Source organism: Strigops habroptila, chromosome 16, assembly GCF_004027225.2.
Source record: "Strigops habroptila isolate Jane chromosome 16, bStrHab1.2.pri, whole genome shotgun sequence".
Classification (NCBI taxonomy): Eukaryota; Metazoa; Chordata; class Aves; order Psittaciformes; family Psittacidae; genus Strigops; species Strigops habroptila.
Genome location: NC_044292.2, coordinates 6,810,317 through 6,827,834, shown reverse-complemented (window position 1 = coordinate 6,827,834; position 17,518 = coordinate 6,810,317). Strand labels below are relative to the sequence as shown.

General features: G+C 58.6%; 3 protein-coding genes across 3 annotated transcripts; 2 read left to right on the top strand and 1 right to left on the bottom strand.

Moving 5' to 3' along the window:
- Positions 1–1,291: 1,291 nt before the first annotated feature.
- NOL9 (nucleolar protein 9) lies at positions 1,292–7,489 on the bottom strand. Its single transcript, XM_030507693.1, is given in 15 exon segments — positions 1,292–1,599; positions 1,918–2,051; positions 2,621–2,798; positions 3,087–3,198; positions 3,895–4,183; positions 4,379–4,540; positions 5,185–5,282; positions 5,813–5,909; positions 6,437–6,575; positions 6,666–6,790; positions 6,977–7,006; positions 7,009–7,201; positions 7,279–7,313; positions 7,316–7,385; positions 7,388–7,489. Coding segments are annotated over 15 exon segments (1,878 nt in total). The 5' UTR covers positions 7,475–7,489; the 3' UTR covers positions 1,292–1,470.
- TAS1R1 (taste 1 receptor member 1) lies at positions 7,201–12,098 on the top strand. Its single transcript, XM_030507990.2, has 8 exons — positions 7,201–7,719; positions 7,803–8,108; positions 8,412–8,529; positions 8,584–8,593; positions 8,644–9,159; positions 9,483–9,905; positions 10,018–10,138; positions 10,854–12,098. The coding sequence occupies exons 2-8, from the start codon at positions 7,835–7,837 to the stop codon at positions 12,017–12,019; spliced, it is 2,628 nt and encodes an 875-aa protein (XP_030363850.1). The 5' UTR covers positions 7,201–7,719; positions 7,803–7,834; the 3' UTR covers positions 12,020–12,098.
- ZBTB48 (zinc finger and BTB domain containing 48) lies at positions 12,039–16,857 on the top strand. Its single transcript, XM_030507694.2, has 10 exons — positions 12,039–12,492; positions 12,592–12,824; positions 13,480–13,591; positions 13,942–14,034; positions 14,364–14,450; positions 14,795–14,949; positions 15,439–15,575; positions 15,916–16,080; positions 16,198–16,286; positions 16,361–16,857. The coding sequence occupies exons 1-10, from the start codon at positions 12,094–12,096 to the stop codon at positions 16,655–16,657; spliced, it is 1,767 nt and encodes a 588-aa protein (XP_030363554.1). The 5' UTR covers positions 12,039–12,093; the 3' UTR covers positions 16,658–16,857.
- Positions 16,858–17,518: the final 661 nt, after the last annotated feature.

Below are 17,518 nucleotides of genomic sequence, written 5' to 3'. Positions count from 1 at the left end.
CCCACCCCGTTGGCCTTCTCTCCCTCGGGGCAAAGCCATGGTGAGGGCCAGTAGCCAGCATGGTCCCCTATGCCCAAGGCTGCATCTGGGAGCCACCCGTGTGTTTCCTTCCCCAGAAAGGGCCAGAACTGGACACTGGAGTCTCAGCACAAGCACAATTGTCCTCCAGCTTCAAGGGGGATGCCCGTCCATCCAGCACAGGGTCTGTCACCCTCATAGGAGGGTGCTGGGGATACTCAGCCCTGCCAGGTTTTGGCACCCAGCGTTTCACCATCGCCTCTCACCCACCTCACCTCTCCTGGTGCCTTTTCCACCCGCGACAACTCCCGCCTCGCCAGGGATCCTCCTGCACAACGGCCCCTGTATTTGTTTTAGGCACTGTGCAGGTTGCCAGCCAAGTCCTTCCTTCACGCCAGACCCAGCCAGATGGGGATAATTAGGCCTAGATTAAGTTAAAGCTTTAACTCTTTGAAAGGCAGCAACGGCGCCGAGCCCTGCGCAGCTCCCTCCCCTCCACGCTGATCATCCCACCCATTTGTCTGGTTACAGGTATCAGGAATGCTACGAAATCTCCTCGAAAAGCAGATAAAGGTGTTTTTTGCAGGTCACTCACGCCCGCAGCAGCCGGTAGCTGAAAAGATCCAGCACAAGCACGGTGCATCCCTTCTTCCTCTGCAGGGGAGACTGCCTTCAGCCTCAGGTCACTCAGGAGCACATCGCTGCCCCAGCAAAGCACTGGAAAAGAAGAAAATTAATGAAGTTCCTCTCGCCTTTCAGTGGGGCACAGCGCAGATCACGAGTCAGACACCACCAAGCACCCCAGGGGGAACCAGTTCCTGCTGCTTCTGTCTTGTTTCAGCCTCTACCCATAGGCACAACCTATTTGGGCAGAGCTGGGCAACGCATCTGAGCCAGACCCTGAGCTCTCCCCAGAGCTGCACTCAAGGTCCTGAGCTTAAACCGCAGCAACAGGGTTCACAGCCAGAGCTGGTGCGAGGCAGAGCAAAGCAGGGCCATGGCCGCGGTGAGCTGCGGTGCAGAGCGCGGTGGTGAGCGGCTGACTCCCTCCAGCGGCTCCGCCCGAGGAGAGAGGATTCTCCAGTTCATTCCTTCCTTCCCAAACACGCAGGGACAGAACCACACACAGCCCGGGGCTGCACTCATGTCCCCATGGATTGCTGCTGACATCCAGAGCTGGGCGAAGCTGGGCTGCAGCCGGAGACCTGCAGCGCTTCCGACACTCAGCACCCCCCAGGCCAGCGCAGGCTGCGGAAGAAATTCAAACCACATCCCTGTTTTAATAGATATTTATTACAAAACATTGAAATACAAACAGAAAATATAAAACATTATCAAAAGCAGACATGCTGTGTATCTACACTCAGAGCTCGGTGGCACCCAGCGCTCCTGTGACCACTCCAGGCTCCACATAGAGCAGAATGAACCCCACGGTACGAAGCCCATGAGGCTCTAGGCATAATCACACTCGAAGGCGTACTCCCTCCTCTTGAAATGCTTCTTCTTTTTCAGCTTTCCAGAGCCCAGGATGCTGTAGTTATAATCGGATGTAACGTAGGGGATCTCTCCCTCGACTCCTTGCTGGGAAGAGGGAAAACAAACCCAGAAACAATTTAAGAACTCGTATCTTAACTGGATACTCGTTAATGTTCTCATACTGGAATGGGAAGCAGTGTCCTCTGTATAGACTGACAGAGGTGTCTGGTGGAAAGCAACAAGCTGTCACCAAACAAACCCTGCTCTGGTATCTGAAACACGAGAAGAACGTTCCCCTCTCCCTCGTTTCTACGCCTTAAGGACAGTTTCCTATAGAGATAACCATCTGCTGATGCCCAGACATGCCAGGAAAGCTGCCAGCCAGCGCTCAGCCCCTTCTCCCTCTTCCTGTGCAGCCCGTACCTGGCCCACAAGAATGCAGTTGGGAATGGCAATATTGCCAAGGAGCAGACAATTCACCAGCCTCAGGTTCTCTGGAGGCACCGGCGTCAGAACGTGGTACAGCTTCTTCTCCATGTCAACCCCTCGGACAATTCCTGGGGAAAACCCACACGTTATTCCCTTATCTCATCCTCCTTGTTCAGCTGTTTGTGAAAACACAGGCAGCTCCATCACCCCAACCTGCCAAAACACGTGTGTCTGTTTTGACTGGGATAGAGTTAGTTTTCTTCCTAGTAGCTGGTGCAGCTGAGTTTTGGCTTTAGCTGAGAACAATGCTGACAACACACTGATGGTTCAGTTGTGGCTCAGCAGGACTTACCCTGACCAAAGGACTTCTGGGAGTCACCTGGAAGGGACTGATCACTCCTTGGGTCGGGCTGGGTATCATTCAGCAGGTGCTGAGCAATCGTATTGTGCATCGCTTGTGTTTATTGGTTTTCCCTTTTAGGTTTACACTTTCTCCTCCTATTTCCCTTATCATCATTACTATTAGTATTATATCATACTTTAGCTATTGAACTGTTCTTATCTCAACCCACAGGTTTTATGTTCTCTCACTTCTCCTCCCCATCCTGCCTGGGAGGTGAGTGAGTGCCTGCGTGGTGCTGAGCTCCGGGCTGGATCTAAACCACGAGAGGCACAAACACAGCGCAGGGTTTCTCACCGAAGCCGAGGCAGTCACAGACCGGTGTCTGTGTCAGCAGCACTGGCCCATCCGTTTGGGATCTGATCTCATCCGGTATCCTGCAGAGCCCGACCCAGCTGGCGTTCACTGCATACATGATGTTGGTGGGAGCAACGTCCGTGTGAATAACCCTGAGGGCAACGGCACTGAAAGGTACCTGAGGGGGTTAAAAACACACGAAGGAAAACCTGGTCATTGACTCAATGTCTCAATCAATTTAGTTCAGTTCTGAGATAAGACAGTGCTAAGTACACAAACCCTGGAAGCTCCCAGCCCGCTCCTACAGACTGGGGTTACCTCAGCACCAACCACCAGCAGCTGAGCGCACACAACACATGTGTGGCACAGACAGCAGCAAACCCCTCGTGCCTACACAGGGTTCTGCAGCACAGCTGCTGGTCACCCCCACGGAACACCCTGGAGCCCTTCAAAGCCACCCGTGTACCTGATAGGGCACAAGGCTCTGCAGTGGAAGCACGGCGCCGATGTCCGGCGCCTGCAGCTGGCCCAGGTAGCCCAGCATGGACATGTCCCGCAGGATGCCGCTGTGCACTCGCCTGGAAAACCACCACAGCACGTCAAGGCAAGGCAGCTTCACCCAGTAATTGCCCCCGGAGCCCCCCAGGCACCTCTGCAATATCAGCTGCTGTTTCACACGAGTTCAGTTCTTACAACTTCTACTCCTGAAGGAAACACAGAGCTATGCTTTTATTACCTCTAAGAGGTAATTATTCCCTCCAAGAGATCACAGGGTTTAGGGCATTGTTTCAACTTTAAAAAGACATTAATTAGCAAAGGAGGTGGTTTGTTTTCTTTTAAACAAAGTCTGGTTTTAGGTAACGGCTTCCTTCTGCAGCACTGATGCCCACACACACCTTTTAGTCAGTCAGTTGGGCACCGAGTAATGCATTTGTTTTCTTAAATAGCTCGTTAGAGAAGGCAGAGGCAAAAAAGGCACTTGAAATCGGCAACAGAGGCCCAAGGTCCAGGAAAAGAAACATTTCAGAGATGTTCAAAGCATCAGAGAAATCATGAAATAATGTGATCATCACACAGGTCTGTAACAAATGGGTAAGGAACCTCTTAATCGGAAATGAAATAAATTGACTTAATAGTCAATGATTCCAAGTGGAAAAGCCAAACATAACCCCCCAGTGAGCAAACTAGAAAGTTTTGATCAACCTAATAGAGCAAAGCCCTTCAGGTTTTGTTAAGCCCAGTAACCACACCACAGCACCAAACTTCCTACTTACGCTTCACCTGCAACCCCTGCTCGAGGGAATTCCGGATGGACGTACAGCAACTTGTACTCGGGAGCCGCTGCATCTCCCTCCCCTTCCGAGGGCTTCCAGCTCTCCGCTCCATCCGCCCCCATCTGCTTGCACTTGGCCTGCTGCTTGCCCTTGGTGTAGAGCCCAGGCGTGAGGTGAACGTACTCCGGGGTGAGCGGAGCCATGGCCTTCCAGTCGTACACATCCATCTGCACTATGTGACTGGGTGACAACAGCCGGATGATATCAATGAGCAGCAGCAACCCCTCACCTTTAGGGAGCAGAGAAAACACGATTGCTGCTGCTACATAAACGGGTCACAACACTGCTGTGGAAGAGCAGGACGAGCTCCAAGGGGGAAGCTGTACTTTGTGGTTCCAGACCCTCCAGCCAGCATGGTGGTGTACCCCTGCAACCATCACCTTTCTTCTGCACCACCTCTCCAGAACACATTTATCCTGCTTACCTTTCACCCAGCCCATGGTGTTGATGACTAAAGGCACTTCCTTCTTGTAGGAGCTGAACACGTACTTCACGACATCGAGGTACCTTTCTGTGTCCTGCTCACAACTGGTCTGTCCATAATACACCATCTTGCGTGGTGTCTGTTGATGGGTGAATGGTGGACCTGGAAAGGCAAAAGCAGCAAACCTCTAGCGGTTTCCACAAGTCAAATCAAAAACTCCCATCCCTGTAGCACCCCCACACAATCCCTTCCGAAACAGATCTGTCCCCTTATCACATGCAAACAGTCCTTCTTGTACAGCTTCTTGATAGTTGACGAACCATCCAAAAAGTAAACCACATCCTGGTCATGTTTGTGACCCAAATGCACAAGACCACAAACACCAACCAGTGATTTCTCTGGCTCTAGGGCTTTTTCATGCCCCAAACTACATGGATCCACTTTATATTTCTCAAGCTAGTTTTATTTATGGATCCTAACAACTGGTAAAGATTTCCCCAAAGAGACATTTCAAATGTGAAAGGCTGAAAATCCACTTTGACATGTCACAGCCTGTTCTAGCACCTTATAAACAGCAATCTTCTCTCTTTAAAACAGAAAAAACAAGCAAGGCAAATAGCTCCATGTTACTTTCACATGGAGCTTAGATGCCCCTAGCAAGAGAACTTCAACAGCCTTTGGTTTATTTTCTATAGGCACCCTTTGACGGATGCAGCAGCTTCCCCTAAAGCACAGCCTCTACTCAGAAAGCACTCGTGGAAATGAAACAGGTTTCTGGAAACTGCAGAAAGCAGCAAAACACGTACCAAGAACTGGCTCCGTCACGTTGCTCAGTGACACGCACCCCGGCGGCGTAAACTCGGTTTGACCTATGTCACATTCCATATATTCGACCGAGGGAAGGCTGCAGCGAAAGAAGCCCACACGTTAACATCCACAACCTGATTTTGTTCCAGATCATCAAAGTTAAGTTATCGAACAGCATCAAACCACCACTTGTCTCCCTCCTTTATTAAACCAGAATGTAAAGGGCTCACTTACAGCTCAATATTACACTAGCTCCAAACCCATCCAGCTTTAAGGGAAGTAGCTACAACAATAAGCAGAGATGGTCCTAACCAACGTACCACCTCTCCCACATTAACTGGGCACCCTGAAACCAGCCATTTGAGATTTAGCAGCTTCATAAGCGTTATTTTAAGCATGCGGCAGTTGGGAGAATAAGCTTCTACACCTTGTTCTGCCAAGAATCTTTAAAGACACCAAGAGATTATAACTTAGTGCATGTCTTTCAGCATTGTAACTCCCAGTTTCTTACTGAACCCTAATTGCTCCGTGTCCACTTAGTTCACATACTCTACAACAGCCATTTCGTGGTATTCCTCCTAAACCCCATGCAGTACTTTCCTACACGTAGAAGGTGCAAAGACTCACCGATTCAGTAACAGATTAATTAGGTATCTGTTAAATGTTGATTTCCCAGTGTTTTTTGGGCCACACACCAGAACCACAGGAACTCCTTCATCCTCCTCTGGAAAAACAAACATACTGTGGAACAGACCGATGCTGTCAGTTACCCCAATGTGCCCCCTTCACAGCAGTTTGTCATTAAGCCCCCCCACAACCTACAGACTCTGTGGTCTGACCAGGATATGTTTTAGTTAAATGAGAAGCATTTCAAGTGTACCAGTGTAAAGCCAAAAGGCTGCTGAAGCAAGCAGCAAGCCCCAGCACTAAAACCCAGCAAGTATGAACTCAGCTGCTCACGGTTGCTGATGTAAAGGGACGTTGCTGGGTAAAGGGATGGTTTTCTACCTACAGAAGAGCAAAGTGAGTGTTTTGACGTCAGCCTGGGAAGTGCCTTTACATCAGCGAGCTGCTGATGTAAAGGAGAGGCAGGAGAGGCACAAACCCACTGATGTGATGCACAACCTCAAGACTCCCACTCCTGAGGAGGAAACCACGACCCTCAACCAGTGCCTGTCATGGGGGACACTCACTAAAAGCCTCAATCCCCTTCTTCAGGCTCGGAAGCAATGCCAAGCACACCCCGCTCACCACAGCACGCCTGGATCAGCTCCTCCAGAGCCAGGCACATGCTCTCGGACACCAGCAGCCCACGGTCGGGGCTACACTTCATGATGCCAACCGATGCCAGAACCGCATCTTCGGATGTGAAGCTGGATTCCTCCTTTTTCTAGGGACGAAGGGAAAACACTCAGGGGCTGGTGTGTAAGGGGCTTGTACTGGCACTGCTGGGAGGCACCACGACCCGTCGGGGTCTCACCTGCGGCTCAAAGAGCCGTGACAGCGGCGGGTGGCTCAGCAGGAACCGCGTCACCGGCGTGTCCAAGTGCTCCAGCAGCACCACGGCGCACTCGGGGGAGAACCGCATCACCTTCACCCGCGCCTCTGCAACGGGGCACGCGCCGCGCTCAGCCCGCGCTACCGGCGCGAAATGGCGGCCGCCCGCACCGCACGCGAAATGGCGGCCGTTCCCGCACCGCGCCGCACGCAACGCGAAATGGCGGCCGCCCCCCGCACCGCACGCGAAATGGCGCCGCGCAGCCCGCCGCCGCGCGCCGCTCCCGCACTCACGGCGGCGGACGCGGTGCGCCCGCATGGCTCGCGGGCCGCGGCGCGGAGCTGCCGGAGGTCGGCGGCGGGCGGGCGCTCGGCGGGCAGCGCCTCCAGCGTGAGCGAGCAGTGGGTGGCCGGGGAGAAGACCGGCAGCGCCGGCTGGTGCGAGGCCACGGCGAAGCCCAGGAGGCGGACGGCGCCGTAGAGGCAGCGCAGGCGGCACTTCCCGGTGAAGGTCAGCGCCTGCGGGGAGTGGGGGAAGGCGCCGGTGAGGCGGCGGCGGCGGAGGAACCGGAGCGACGGGGCCGGTGTCCGCTCACCTGCCGCGGCGCCAGGAGCAGCACGGCGGAGCCTCCGCCGCCTCCACAGCCGCTAAGCCCGGCTCCACCGGCGGCACCATCCCGGCGCGGGCGAAGGAGGCGGCGAAAACTCCCTCCACGCCGCCTCCGCCCGGCTCCTCCCGCGGGTCGCGCCCGGCGGGGTCTGCGGGCCGGCGTGCCGCGCCGTGCGGGGCATGGCCGCCGCAGCTCCCTCCCCTCCTCCGGCACCGCCCCGGCACCGCCTGCTCCGTTAAGAAGCGCCGCCCGGCGCCTGGCGCCGCCCCGCATGCCCGCTACCCGCCCTGCTGTGCCTGTGCGCGGCCGCCGCCGCCGCCGCCGCCTCCGGCAGCCGCGGTGACTACCGGCTGGCCGGGCTGTTCCAGCTGCACGGCCCGCTGCCGCCGAGCAACGCCCGGGCTTCTGGGGCACGGCTGCCGACGAGTGAGTCCCCCGCCTCGCCCCGCTTCCCCCGTTAGAAACGCTGCTTTCCCCCTCCCTAAAACCCCACTTTTGTGTTCGCACAGCACCACCGCCTTCTCCCCGCCGCAACTACTGCATGTCCCAGATCCTGCGCTTCGCCGTGGAGGAGATCAACAACTCCAGCACCCTGCTCCCCAACGTCACCTTGGCCTACGACATCCACGACGCCTGCTCGGACCTCGCAACCTCCACGCCACGCTGCTCGCCCTCGCACAGAGGGGAGGGCAGGAGATCGAGGTGCTCTCCACCTTCTGCCGCTATGAGCCCAGCGTGGTGGCTGTCATCGGCCGGACAGCACCCAGCTCACCCTCACCACAGCATCCGTGCTCGGCATCTTCCTTGTGCCATCGGTAAGCGTGGCAGCGAAGAAAAGGGATCCCAAGGAGTAATGGTTTGTAGGAGGGTGGCTTGGAGATGAGTAGAGCTGGGATGCAGCCCCTCTGTGTGTGCTGGCCCTGGTGCTGTGGCTGGCTCGTGTCCTTCACTGGTTCCCTTGCAGCAGCACATTCAGCGCCGCTCTGAGCTGCCCAGCCCCAGGTCTCTTCGGCCCCTGTGCTGTTAGCTCTTTGGGTGTCACTGCCTGGGGAAGCCACAACCCTCTTTCTCCTGGCTCCCTTTGCAGATCAGCTATGAAGCCTCCCTGGGGTGCTGAGGCCTGAAGCGGTTCTACCCCTCGTTCCTGCGCACCATTCCCAGTGACGGGCAGCAAGTGAAGGCCATCTTCCAGCTGCTGCAGCACTTTGGGTGGACATGGGTCGTGCTGCTGGGGCAGTGACAATGCCTATGGCAGGGGTGGCTCAGAAAGGCCCTCTACAACCTAATAAGTGCAAGTGAGGTGTGTATTGCTTTACCGAGCACCATCCCCACCAACAAGGATGCTAACAGCCCGGAGCTCCAGAGCCTGGTCAAAATGCTCATAGAAGCCAAGGTCAACGTCACCATCGTCTTTCTCCACAGACAAAGTGCCGCTCTTTCTTTGAGGTGGTGGTCCAGAGGAACATCACGGGCATGGTGTGGGTGGGCTCCGAAGACTGGTTGTTAGCCCAAGCCGTCTGGCAGGTGCCTGGCATCCAGAGCATCGGCTCGGTGATTGGGATGTCGGTTGAGAAGGCAGAGTCCACGATGCTGGAACGGTTCGTATCGTGGAAGATGGCAGAGGAAGGCGCTGCGGCTGGATGTGCCGGCAGCACGGAGGCAGGTGAGGTGATCGAAAAGAGCACCCAGCCCAACTGCACCCAGTGCTGCACCGGCTGCCGCTGGCTCGCTGCTGCCCACAGCGTGTATGATGCTCAGTCCTCCTTCCGCCTGTACTCGGCTGTGTACGCCGTGGCCCACGGCCTCCACGACCTGCTGGGCTGTGCCTCAGGGACATGCATCAAGGGCCCAGTGTATCCCTGGAAGGTAAGAGCGACATAAGGAATGATATTGCTCATGGAGGAGCATCCTTGCTCACAGGGAAGGATTCTCCCCTGTGCCCAGGGTTGTTTTGTCCCTCTGAAATGCCCATGCCCCAGGTGAAGAGCCTTGTGGCTTCAGCTGCCCATCAGCACCAGACCCAGACCCCTGCCCTATATCACTTCTGTGCCTACCACCAGCCCCTCGCAGAAACCTGGAAGGGCCTTTCTGTTGGGGACTGCAAAGAGGAGCCAGACCAGAGAAGGGCCCACTAGCACGTCTCCCTCCAAGACAAGACACTCCTCTCCTCTTACTCTTCTGTTTTGCAGCTCCTACAAAAAATCAAGCAAGTAAACTTCACCCTGTACAACAACCACATCTCTTTTGACGCCAGTGGGGACATTCGTAAAGGCTACGACATCATCATGTGGAACTGGAGTGGCCCAAGCTGGTCTTTCGGTGTGATAGGAACCTTCCACATGAACGCTGACAGGCTGAGCATCGACGATGACAAAATCCTGTGGCACACAGAAGATGGCCAGGTACTGCTCTGCATCCAGATCTTATTTATTGCTTACTGCCAAGCCAGCTATATCCCCACCACCGCTGGTTCCGGGGTATTTCCCCATAGCAGGACAAAAATGAGAACAGACAGAGGTGGTAGGGGGGTGATTTGTGTTCTGAGTATCAGCTTTTATCCTTCCAGAAAACAAGCAGGGCACACAAACCACAAGGTCTCCTACTTCCACCTTTAACCAGTCTCACTTTCACACCATCTCTGCAAGAGGCACGACGTGGTGAGCTCAGTGGGGTGTCCCACTGCCTGCTCCGCTTGCCTGCCTGACCCTGCCGTGCTCCCGACAGGCTCCCAGCTCGGTGTGCACCGGGCCCTGCCAACCGGGGGAGAGGCGGCTGCACTGGAACCGCCACCGATGCTGCTTCAACTGTATGGCCTGTCCACCAGGAACCTTCCTGAACACATCCGGTCAGTGCGCCCGGGGGGCTGCCCCTTCTCCTTCCTTCCCACTGGGCTCTCCTCCTCGCTTCCATCTCACTGTCCCCCCCCCAGTCCCTTCCCTCCTGTTCCTTCTTCCTCCTTGTAGTCAGTGAACCCTGAGCTGACCAGGGTCGGTCTGGCTCCCATTTGCCTACCCAGGGGCATGCAAAGCCCGTGCCCAGCGCTTCCCGGGAGCGCTGCCCGCAGGTGAGCCCACAGAGGCGGGCAGCCAGCAGAGCTGGTGCTGGCAGAGCCCTTCGCCCGTGGCCAAGGCACGTCCGGCCCGGCAGCTGCTTCCTGCACCGCATCCTTTGGGAGGGAAATCCAACACAGCGGGTGCCTCTGTGCCGCAGATGGCACTCGGGGCTTCTGCGCCGCGCGGTCACCAGCAGCTGCCGTATGGAAATGTGCCGTGCCCGGCGCAGGTGGCAGGAATCTCCTCTCTTGGAGTCACCAGCCACAGCAACAAACCCCTTGCTGGCAGCTTGTCATCCGGCAGCCTTGGCCCACACTTGGGCTAAGGGACATGGAAACGGCTGGCTGCAGAGTGGGGTGCCCCCAGGCATGGGCAGTCAGCGTTACTGCCCCATGGCCCAGCCTGTGGGAGGGGGGCTGCTGCAGACCCTTCGCAGGTTACTGCTGGATGCGTGAGCCCCTTCCCACCCACAGCCCTCATGCCCCTGAGCGCCAGCTCAGTGCTGAGCTCCTGTGGGACTCATGCCTCTCAGCCCGAGCAATGGACTTTTGGGAAGTCCATTGGGAGGCCTTTTGGGAAAAGAGTCCTCTCAAGACTGGGCAGCACCCAAGGGGGAAGGAAGAGGACATGAGAAGTGCGCAGCTCTCACAGGCAGCCTGAGTGCAGGGCGCTCCACCGCGGCACATCTCTTACCGTGGTCCGTGGTGTGCGAGGTGCCTCTGTCACTGCTCGTGTCCTCTGCAGACCCCTACAGCTGCCAGCACTGTGAGCTGGAGGAGTGGTCCCCAGAGAGGAGCGAGGTTTGCTTCAACCGCACCGTCGAGTTTCTGTCGTGGTCCGAGCCCATGTCCTGGGCACTGCTGACCCCCACCGTGCTCCTCATGCTGCTCATGGCAGGGCTGGCCATCCTCTTCGCCCTGAACGCCTCCACACCGGTGGTCAAGTCCGCGGGTGGCAACATGTGCTTCCTCATGCTGGGCGCTCTGGCCTGCGCCTGCAGCAGCCTCTTCGGCTACTTCGGGGAGCCCACCCGGCACATGTGCCTGCTGCGGCACCCCCTCTATGCCATCAGCCTCACCATCTTCCTGTCGTGCGTGGCAACGCGCTCCTTCCAGATCGTCTGCATCTTCAAGCTGAACGCGCGTTGCCCGGCTCTCTACGAGGCCTGGATGCGGCGCCGGGGGCCGGTGCTGTTCGTCGCCGCCAACACGCTGGCGCAGGCGGTGCTGTGCCTGGCGCTGGAGGCCGCCAACCCCTCGCTGCCGCACAGGAACTACCGCATCCGTGCGACGCGGGTGGTGCTGGAGTGCGCGCCGAGCTCCGCGGTGCGGCAGGCCACCACCGCGTACACCGTGCTGCTCAGCGCCTGCTGCTTCGCCCTCAGCTACGCGGGCAAGGACCTGCCCGCCAGCTACAATGAGGCCAAGTGCCTCACCTGCAGCCTGCTCCTGCACCTCGCGGGCTCCGCCGTCTTCCTCTGCACCCAGGACGCCTTCTCCGGCCGGGAGCAGGGGGCGGTACAGGCGCTCAGCACGTTCTGCACGGTGGCCGCGCTGCTGGCCGGCTTCTTCCTCCCGAAGGCGTTCGTCATCCTGCTGCGGCCGCACCGCAACACGCCCGAGCACTTCCAGGAGGCGATCCAGAGCTACACCCGGCGCCTGGCCGCGGCTTAGACCGGCCCGGTACCGGCCCCTCCGCGGCGTCACATCCACCGCGCCTCCCCGAACGCCACATCCGGCGCGCTGCCATGGCGGCGGCGGCGGCGCACAGCGTCCGTGTGCTGCGGGAGCTGAACCGGCAGCGCGCCGCGGGGCTCTTCTGCGACGCCACGCTGGGGGTCGGCGGCCGCGAGTTCCGCGCTCACTGGTCGGTGCTCGCCAGCTGCTCCCGCTTCTTCCGCGCCCGCGGGCCCGGCGGCCCGGTGGCGCTGCCCGACGGCCTCGCCGACACCTTCCAGCTCCTCCTCGACTTCTTCTACACCGGCCGCCTGGCGCTCACCGCGCACAACCGCGCACGCCTGCTGGCCGCCGCCGAGCAGCTCGGCGTGCCCGACGCCGTGGCGCTGTGCCGCGCCTTCCGCCCCGCCGCCCCCCGACAGCGGCCCCGCCGCGCCGCCGCGCCCCGCACGGCGCAGCCCGACACCGCGGTGCGTGAAGGGGACTGAGGGGTGGTGGCGGGGGGAGGGGGGGGGCGGGCAGGGCGCCCGGCCGGGGAGGCGCGGTGACCGCCGCATGTTCCATCGCAGGCCACCCCCCCGGCCCCGGAGGAGGCGGCGGCGGGCGACGGCGGGCGGGGGGACAGCGACACCGAGTCCCTACCCGAGAAAAAGGCCCTTCGGAGCAAAAAGACCCCCCCGCCGGGGAAGGCGCCCGGCAGCGCGGGGACGCCGGGGAGCGGAAAAGGTACAGCGGTGCCGGTTGAGTGCCCCACATGTCATAAAACCTTCCTCAGCAAATATTACCTTAAAGTGCACAACAGGTAAACGCTCCGACTTCTCCTTCCCGTCGCGGTCGTGCGTACGGGACTCGCGCCGCCCCGTCCCGACGGCTCTTCCACGGGGGTGGGCAAACGGCCCCGGTGTCCCCGAGGGGGAGAAGGAGGTGGCCCCTGCCCTGGGGTGGGTTGCTTTGAGCTGGAGAGGGGGGAATCCATCTCCAAACACTGTCCTGGGTTCCCGCTGTAGGGGCCGAGCAGCCCGGGTCACAGAAGGTGCTGAGGGGATGCGCTGGCTGCAGGCAGATGATGGCAAATCGTCCTTCCACGCTGTCAGAATGAGCAGTGGGGGAACGTGCCCGGGTTGTGGGGAGCATGGGAGCTTCAGGATTGATACCAGAGAGCAAAATGGGTGCCTGCAAAGAGGGCAGGAGCTCTGGCTCCGCTCGGCTGGTGAGGGGCAAAGAGCCCTGTGAAGGAGGTGTCAGTGGGCACTGGCAGCTGGACTGTGCTCCAATGGGATCAGCAAACCTGGGATAAAAGGCAGATTTTGGGTGGCTCTGAATGTTGACGCTGGGGAATGGGGTGTAAAAGCTGCCTGAACATCCCCTCTCCATTCCCAGTTTCTTCCCAGTGCCCTCACCCGGCCTGTCTGCGTGTCCCTGCGGTGACGGGTGCTCTCCGGTTGTATTCCCCCTAGGAAACACACTGGAGAGAAGCCATTTGAGTGCTCCAAATGTGGCAAATGTTACTTTAGAAAAGAGAATCTCCTGGAACACGAAGCCAGGAATTGCATGAACCGATCCGAGCAGGTACACCCGGGAAGCTGCCACCGGAGGGCTGGGAAGTGGGTGCTGCTCTGCAGGACTGGAATTGGAGCCTTTATCCTGCCACAGCCCACGTCACCCTCAGCTGCCAACCAAAACCCCCACATTGCCCCTGCACCCCACACGTCCCATAGCCAGAACCCCGCTGTCTGCTGCTGGTGACATGGCAGCAGCTTGTGGCTGCTCTCCCAGAGGATACTCTTTGTATCTTGAAAGATCCAGATCCTGTGGTTGCTGAGTAAACCTCATAAGCTGGTCCGAGCACTGGCCTGAGCTCTGGGCTTCGTGGTGGGCTCTTTGTTCCATGGAAGCTGATGCCTGCCCGTGTCTCGCAGGTTTTCACGTGTTCAGTGTGCCAGGAGGTGTTCAAGAGGCGAATGGAGCTGCGGCTGCACATGGTGTCGCACACGGGGGACATGCCGTACAAGGTGAGCAGGGCCTGCCTTCAGCATCCCTACAAACGCTGCCAGGCGCGGGTGTGAAGGAAGAGGCAACGAATCTTTCTGGCGTGGGGCACCCAAACCTCCTTCCTCGGTCTGCAGCAGCACCCTGAGGGTCATTCCCCATCTGTGAGCTGGAACGTGCTCCGGGGAGGCACCAAATCCAGGCACTTTCTGTGGCCTTACCAGGGATTCGTGTTGTGTGTCAGAACGGCGCTCCCCTGCCCACTGTGCCGGCACGCTGCTGGTCCTCTCCGTGTGCTGAAGTGGCTGTTTGGGGGCAGCTGGAAGCTGAGCATCCTTCTGCTGTCTTTCAGTGCTCCTCCTGCGCCCAGCAGTTCATGCAGAAGAAGGACCTGCAGAGCCACATGATAAAGCTGCACGGTGCACCAAAGCCCCACGCGGTAAGGGGAGCAAGCAGTGCTGGGTGTCCGGGAGGGAGTTATTCCATGCTCAGGGCTAGAGAGTGGCACCACTGCCCTGTCTGGCCCTGTTCAGCGAGGCAGGGAGTTATAGAGCTGCTGGGAACAGTGTTTTTGGGTACAGGAGCACCCCTCGTCATTCTTTTGGCTGATAGACCCAGGTACTGACCAGCATCTCGCCTCTGTCAGGCTGTCTCAGGGGGTGTCCTGGAGCTGGGGACACGGGGAGCACCCCAGTGGCAGGCGGAGGGACAGGTCCTGGGTGGCAAACAGGTCCGTGGCGGGCGCGGTGCCTAACCCCTGTGCGCTCTCCTGTGGCCTTGCAGTGCTCGACCTGCTCCAAGTGCTTTCTGTCTCGGACAGAGCTGCGCCTGCACGAGGCCTTCAAGCACCGGGGAGAGAAGCTGTTTGTCTGCGAGGAGTGCGGGCACAGGGCCTCGAGTCGCAACGGCCTGCAGATGCACATCAAGGCTAAGCACAGGTAGGATGTGACCCGTGTCCTCCCCTCTGTGATCCTGGGTGGTGCTGGGGAGAGGAGTTGGCTGGAGGGCAGCGGCACCCCCGTCCTGGAGGCGCTGGGCTGAAACTTCAGCCGGAATGCTGGATCCAGCCAGCACTCTGCTTTACTCCCTGCCAAAGGCAGCGCAGACCCTTGGCGCTTCCCCTGAGCGTACAACCGTAGTGGCACAGGCGATGACCGAAGCTCCTCAGCCTGGCTAATTCGCGTTGTTGAAGTAGGAAGCGTGCACCAGCAGTTGCCCTCCACACTCATCCTCAGCATTCTGCTTCCTGGGCTGGTTATAACACCCAAGGGGCGGGAGGCTCCAGCTCCAGCAGAACAGCATTTGCGAGCCTCCAAAATACTTCAGATTGAGATGGGTTGAAGGAGGATTTACATAGGAGAACGCTGGGTGAGGAGCAGCAGCAGCAGGTACCCGCGGGGCTCACGGTACCACTTCCCTGCCCGCAGGAACGAGCGGCCCTACGTCTGCGAGTTCTGCCACCATGCCTTCACACAGAAAGCCAACCTCAACATGCACCTGCGCACGCACACGGGCGAGAAGCCCTTCCAGTGCCACCTCTGCGGCAAGACCTTCAGGACACAAGGTACCCCCGGGCGCATGGCTGGGGCTGGCGGGGCCGGGCACCACGCTATGGCACGCACATGCTGATGCAAAGGAACACGTGCACTCCAGGCACATTCCTGTTGCCTCCATTACCCTCACGGCACAAAGGATCAAGATACTGATCCTTTGATTGATTGAAAACTGAGTTTCCCCCACTTAGCCTGACCAGCAGGCTGCTGCTGGTGCTGCTTCTGAGCCTCCCTGACAGGCCTGGCACACACCGACTGCGCTGCCCATGGTCATCACTGCAGGGTGGCTTATATTGGTGGCACACTGCTGCTGACCCACAGCTCTCCCTTCTCTCCCCCGGTGCGTGGCAGCGAGCCTGGACAAGCACAACCGGACCCACACCGGGGAGCGCCCCTTCAGCTGCGAGTTCTGCGAGCAGCGCTTCACGGAGAAGGGGCCGCTGCTGAGGCACGTGGCCAGCCGGCACCAGGAGGGACGGCCGCACTTCTGCCAGATCTGCAGCAAGACCTTCAAAGGTAACGGCCGGGGCGTCGAGCACGCGTGTGGCTCTTCAGAAACCGCCCTCCTTTCCCCGTGGCGTGGGTCAGCGTCACTGCGAGCTCCTACTAACAGGCTCTTGCTTCCCCTTCCAGCCGTTGAGCAGCTGCGCGTCCACGTCCGCCGGCACAGGGGCATGAGGAAGTTCGAGTGCACCGAGTGTGGATACAAGTTCACGCGGCAGGTAAGGCCCCCCCTGCTCCGGGACCAGAGCTGGTGCTCACCGGGCCCCTCACCGTGTCCCTCTTCCCTTCGCAGGCTCACTTGAGGCGCCACATGGAGATCCATGACCGCGTGGAGAACTACAACCCCCGGCAGCGGAAGCTGCGGAACCTGGTCATCGAGGACGAGAAGGCCGTGGTGTTGGCGCTGCAGCCACCACCGGAGCTGGACGTGGGCTCGGCCGAGGTGATCGTGGAGTCCCTGTCCCGCGGCGCCCTGCCCGAGGACATCCCCGTGCAGAGACTCTGCTCCAACGAGAACTTCTCCACAGCGGATGTGATCGAGCAGTCACTGATTATAACGACGACGATTCCTGAGGACTGTGACACATAGCGGGGCTCAGAGCGGAGTCAGGCGTTGGGCTGGAGCCGCTCTCTGCCACTCGTGTTCTTCCCGAGCTGTGCATCCGCCCCTTCCCCTCCTTCCCTGCACACCTCCCACCCCAGGCTGCGGGAAGTGACATTCTAATCGGGTCTCAGATGAAGCCACTGCAAGTGGCTCCTTAAATAAACGTACATACACTGTGTGAGGCAGGAGTCGTGAGGGCTCTGTGTGTGTAATACTGTGAACTGGTTTCTAATGAGATCTCACTGCGGCCGGAGGGGCGGCTGCTGCTCACCCCTTGCCTTTGAGCTCGTGATTAAACCTTACCTTCCCCAGAGCGCGGCTCTGCCCCTTAAACACTTCCCAAAGGATTGTCTCCTCCTTAGCTCTGTGCCTTCTTTCGCTTTGTTTTGTTGCACTTCTGATAATTGCTGTTTCTTTACCACATTGAAGGCGAGACACGACCGGCATCTTCTCAGCATGGAGATAACTGAGCTGTTGGTGAACTTGGAACACGTTATCTCAAGGAGCCGGAGCCGGTCAGTGCTCCAGGCTCCCATGTTCAGGGCTGGGGATTTATCTTTGTCTGGAACACCACGATCCAGGGTCACTGTGACATTGAGAACCGTGTCCCTGGATGGGGGGAGGCCATTGAATGTACCCACAATCACAGCCGCGCTCTCCCTTTCCCACTCACCAGGGCGGCGGAACGTCTCCGGATTAAACACTGGGCCTGGAATGAGAATCCCGGTAAAACCTTACTCCAACAATCTTCCCTTCAAAGACAACCGAGGGGTTAATGTAACATGTTTTATTTAACTTGACTGCTGCAAGTAAATTTAAAAACAAACTATGAGAATAAAAATACAT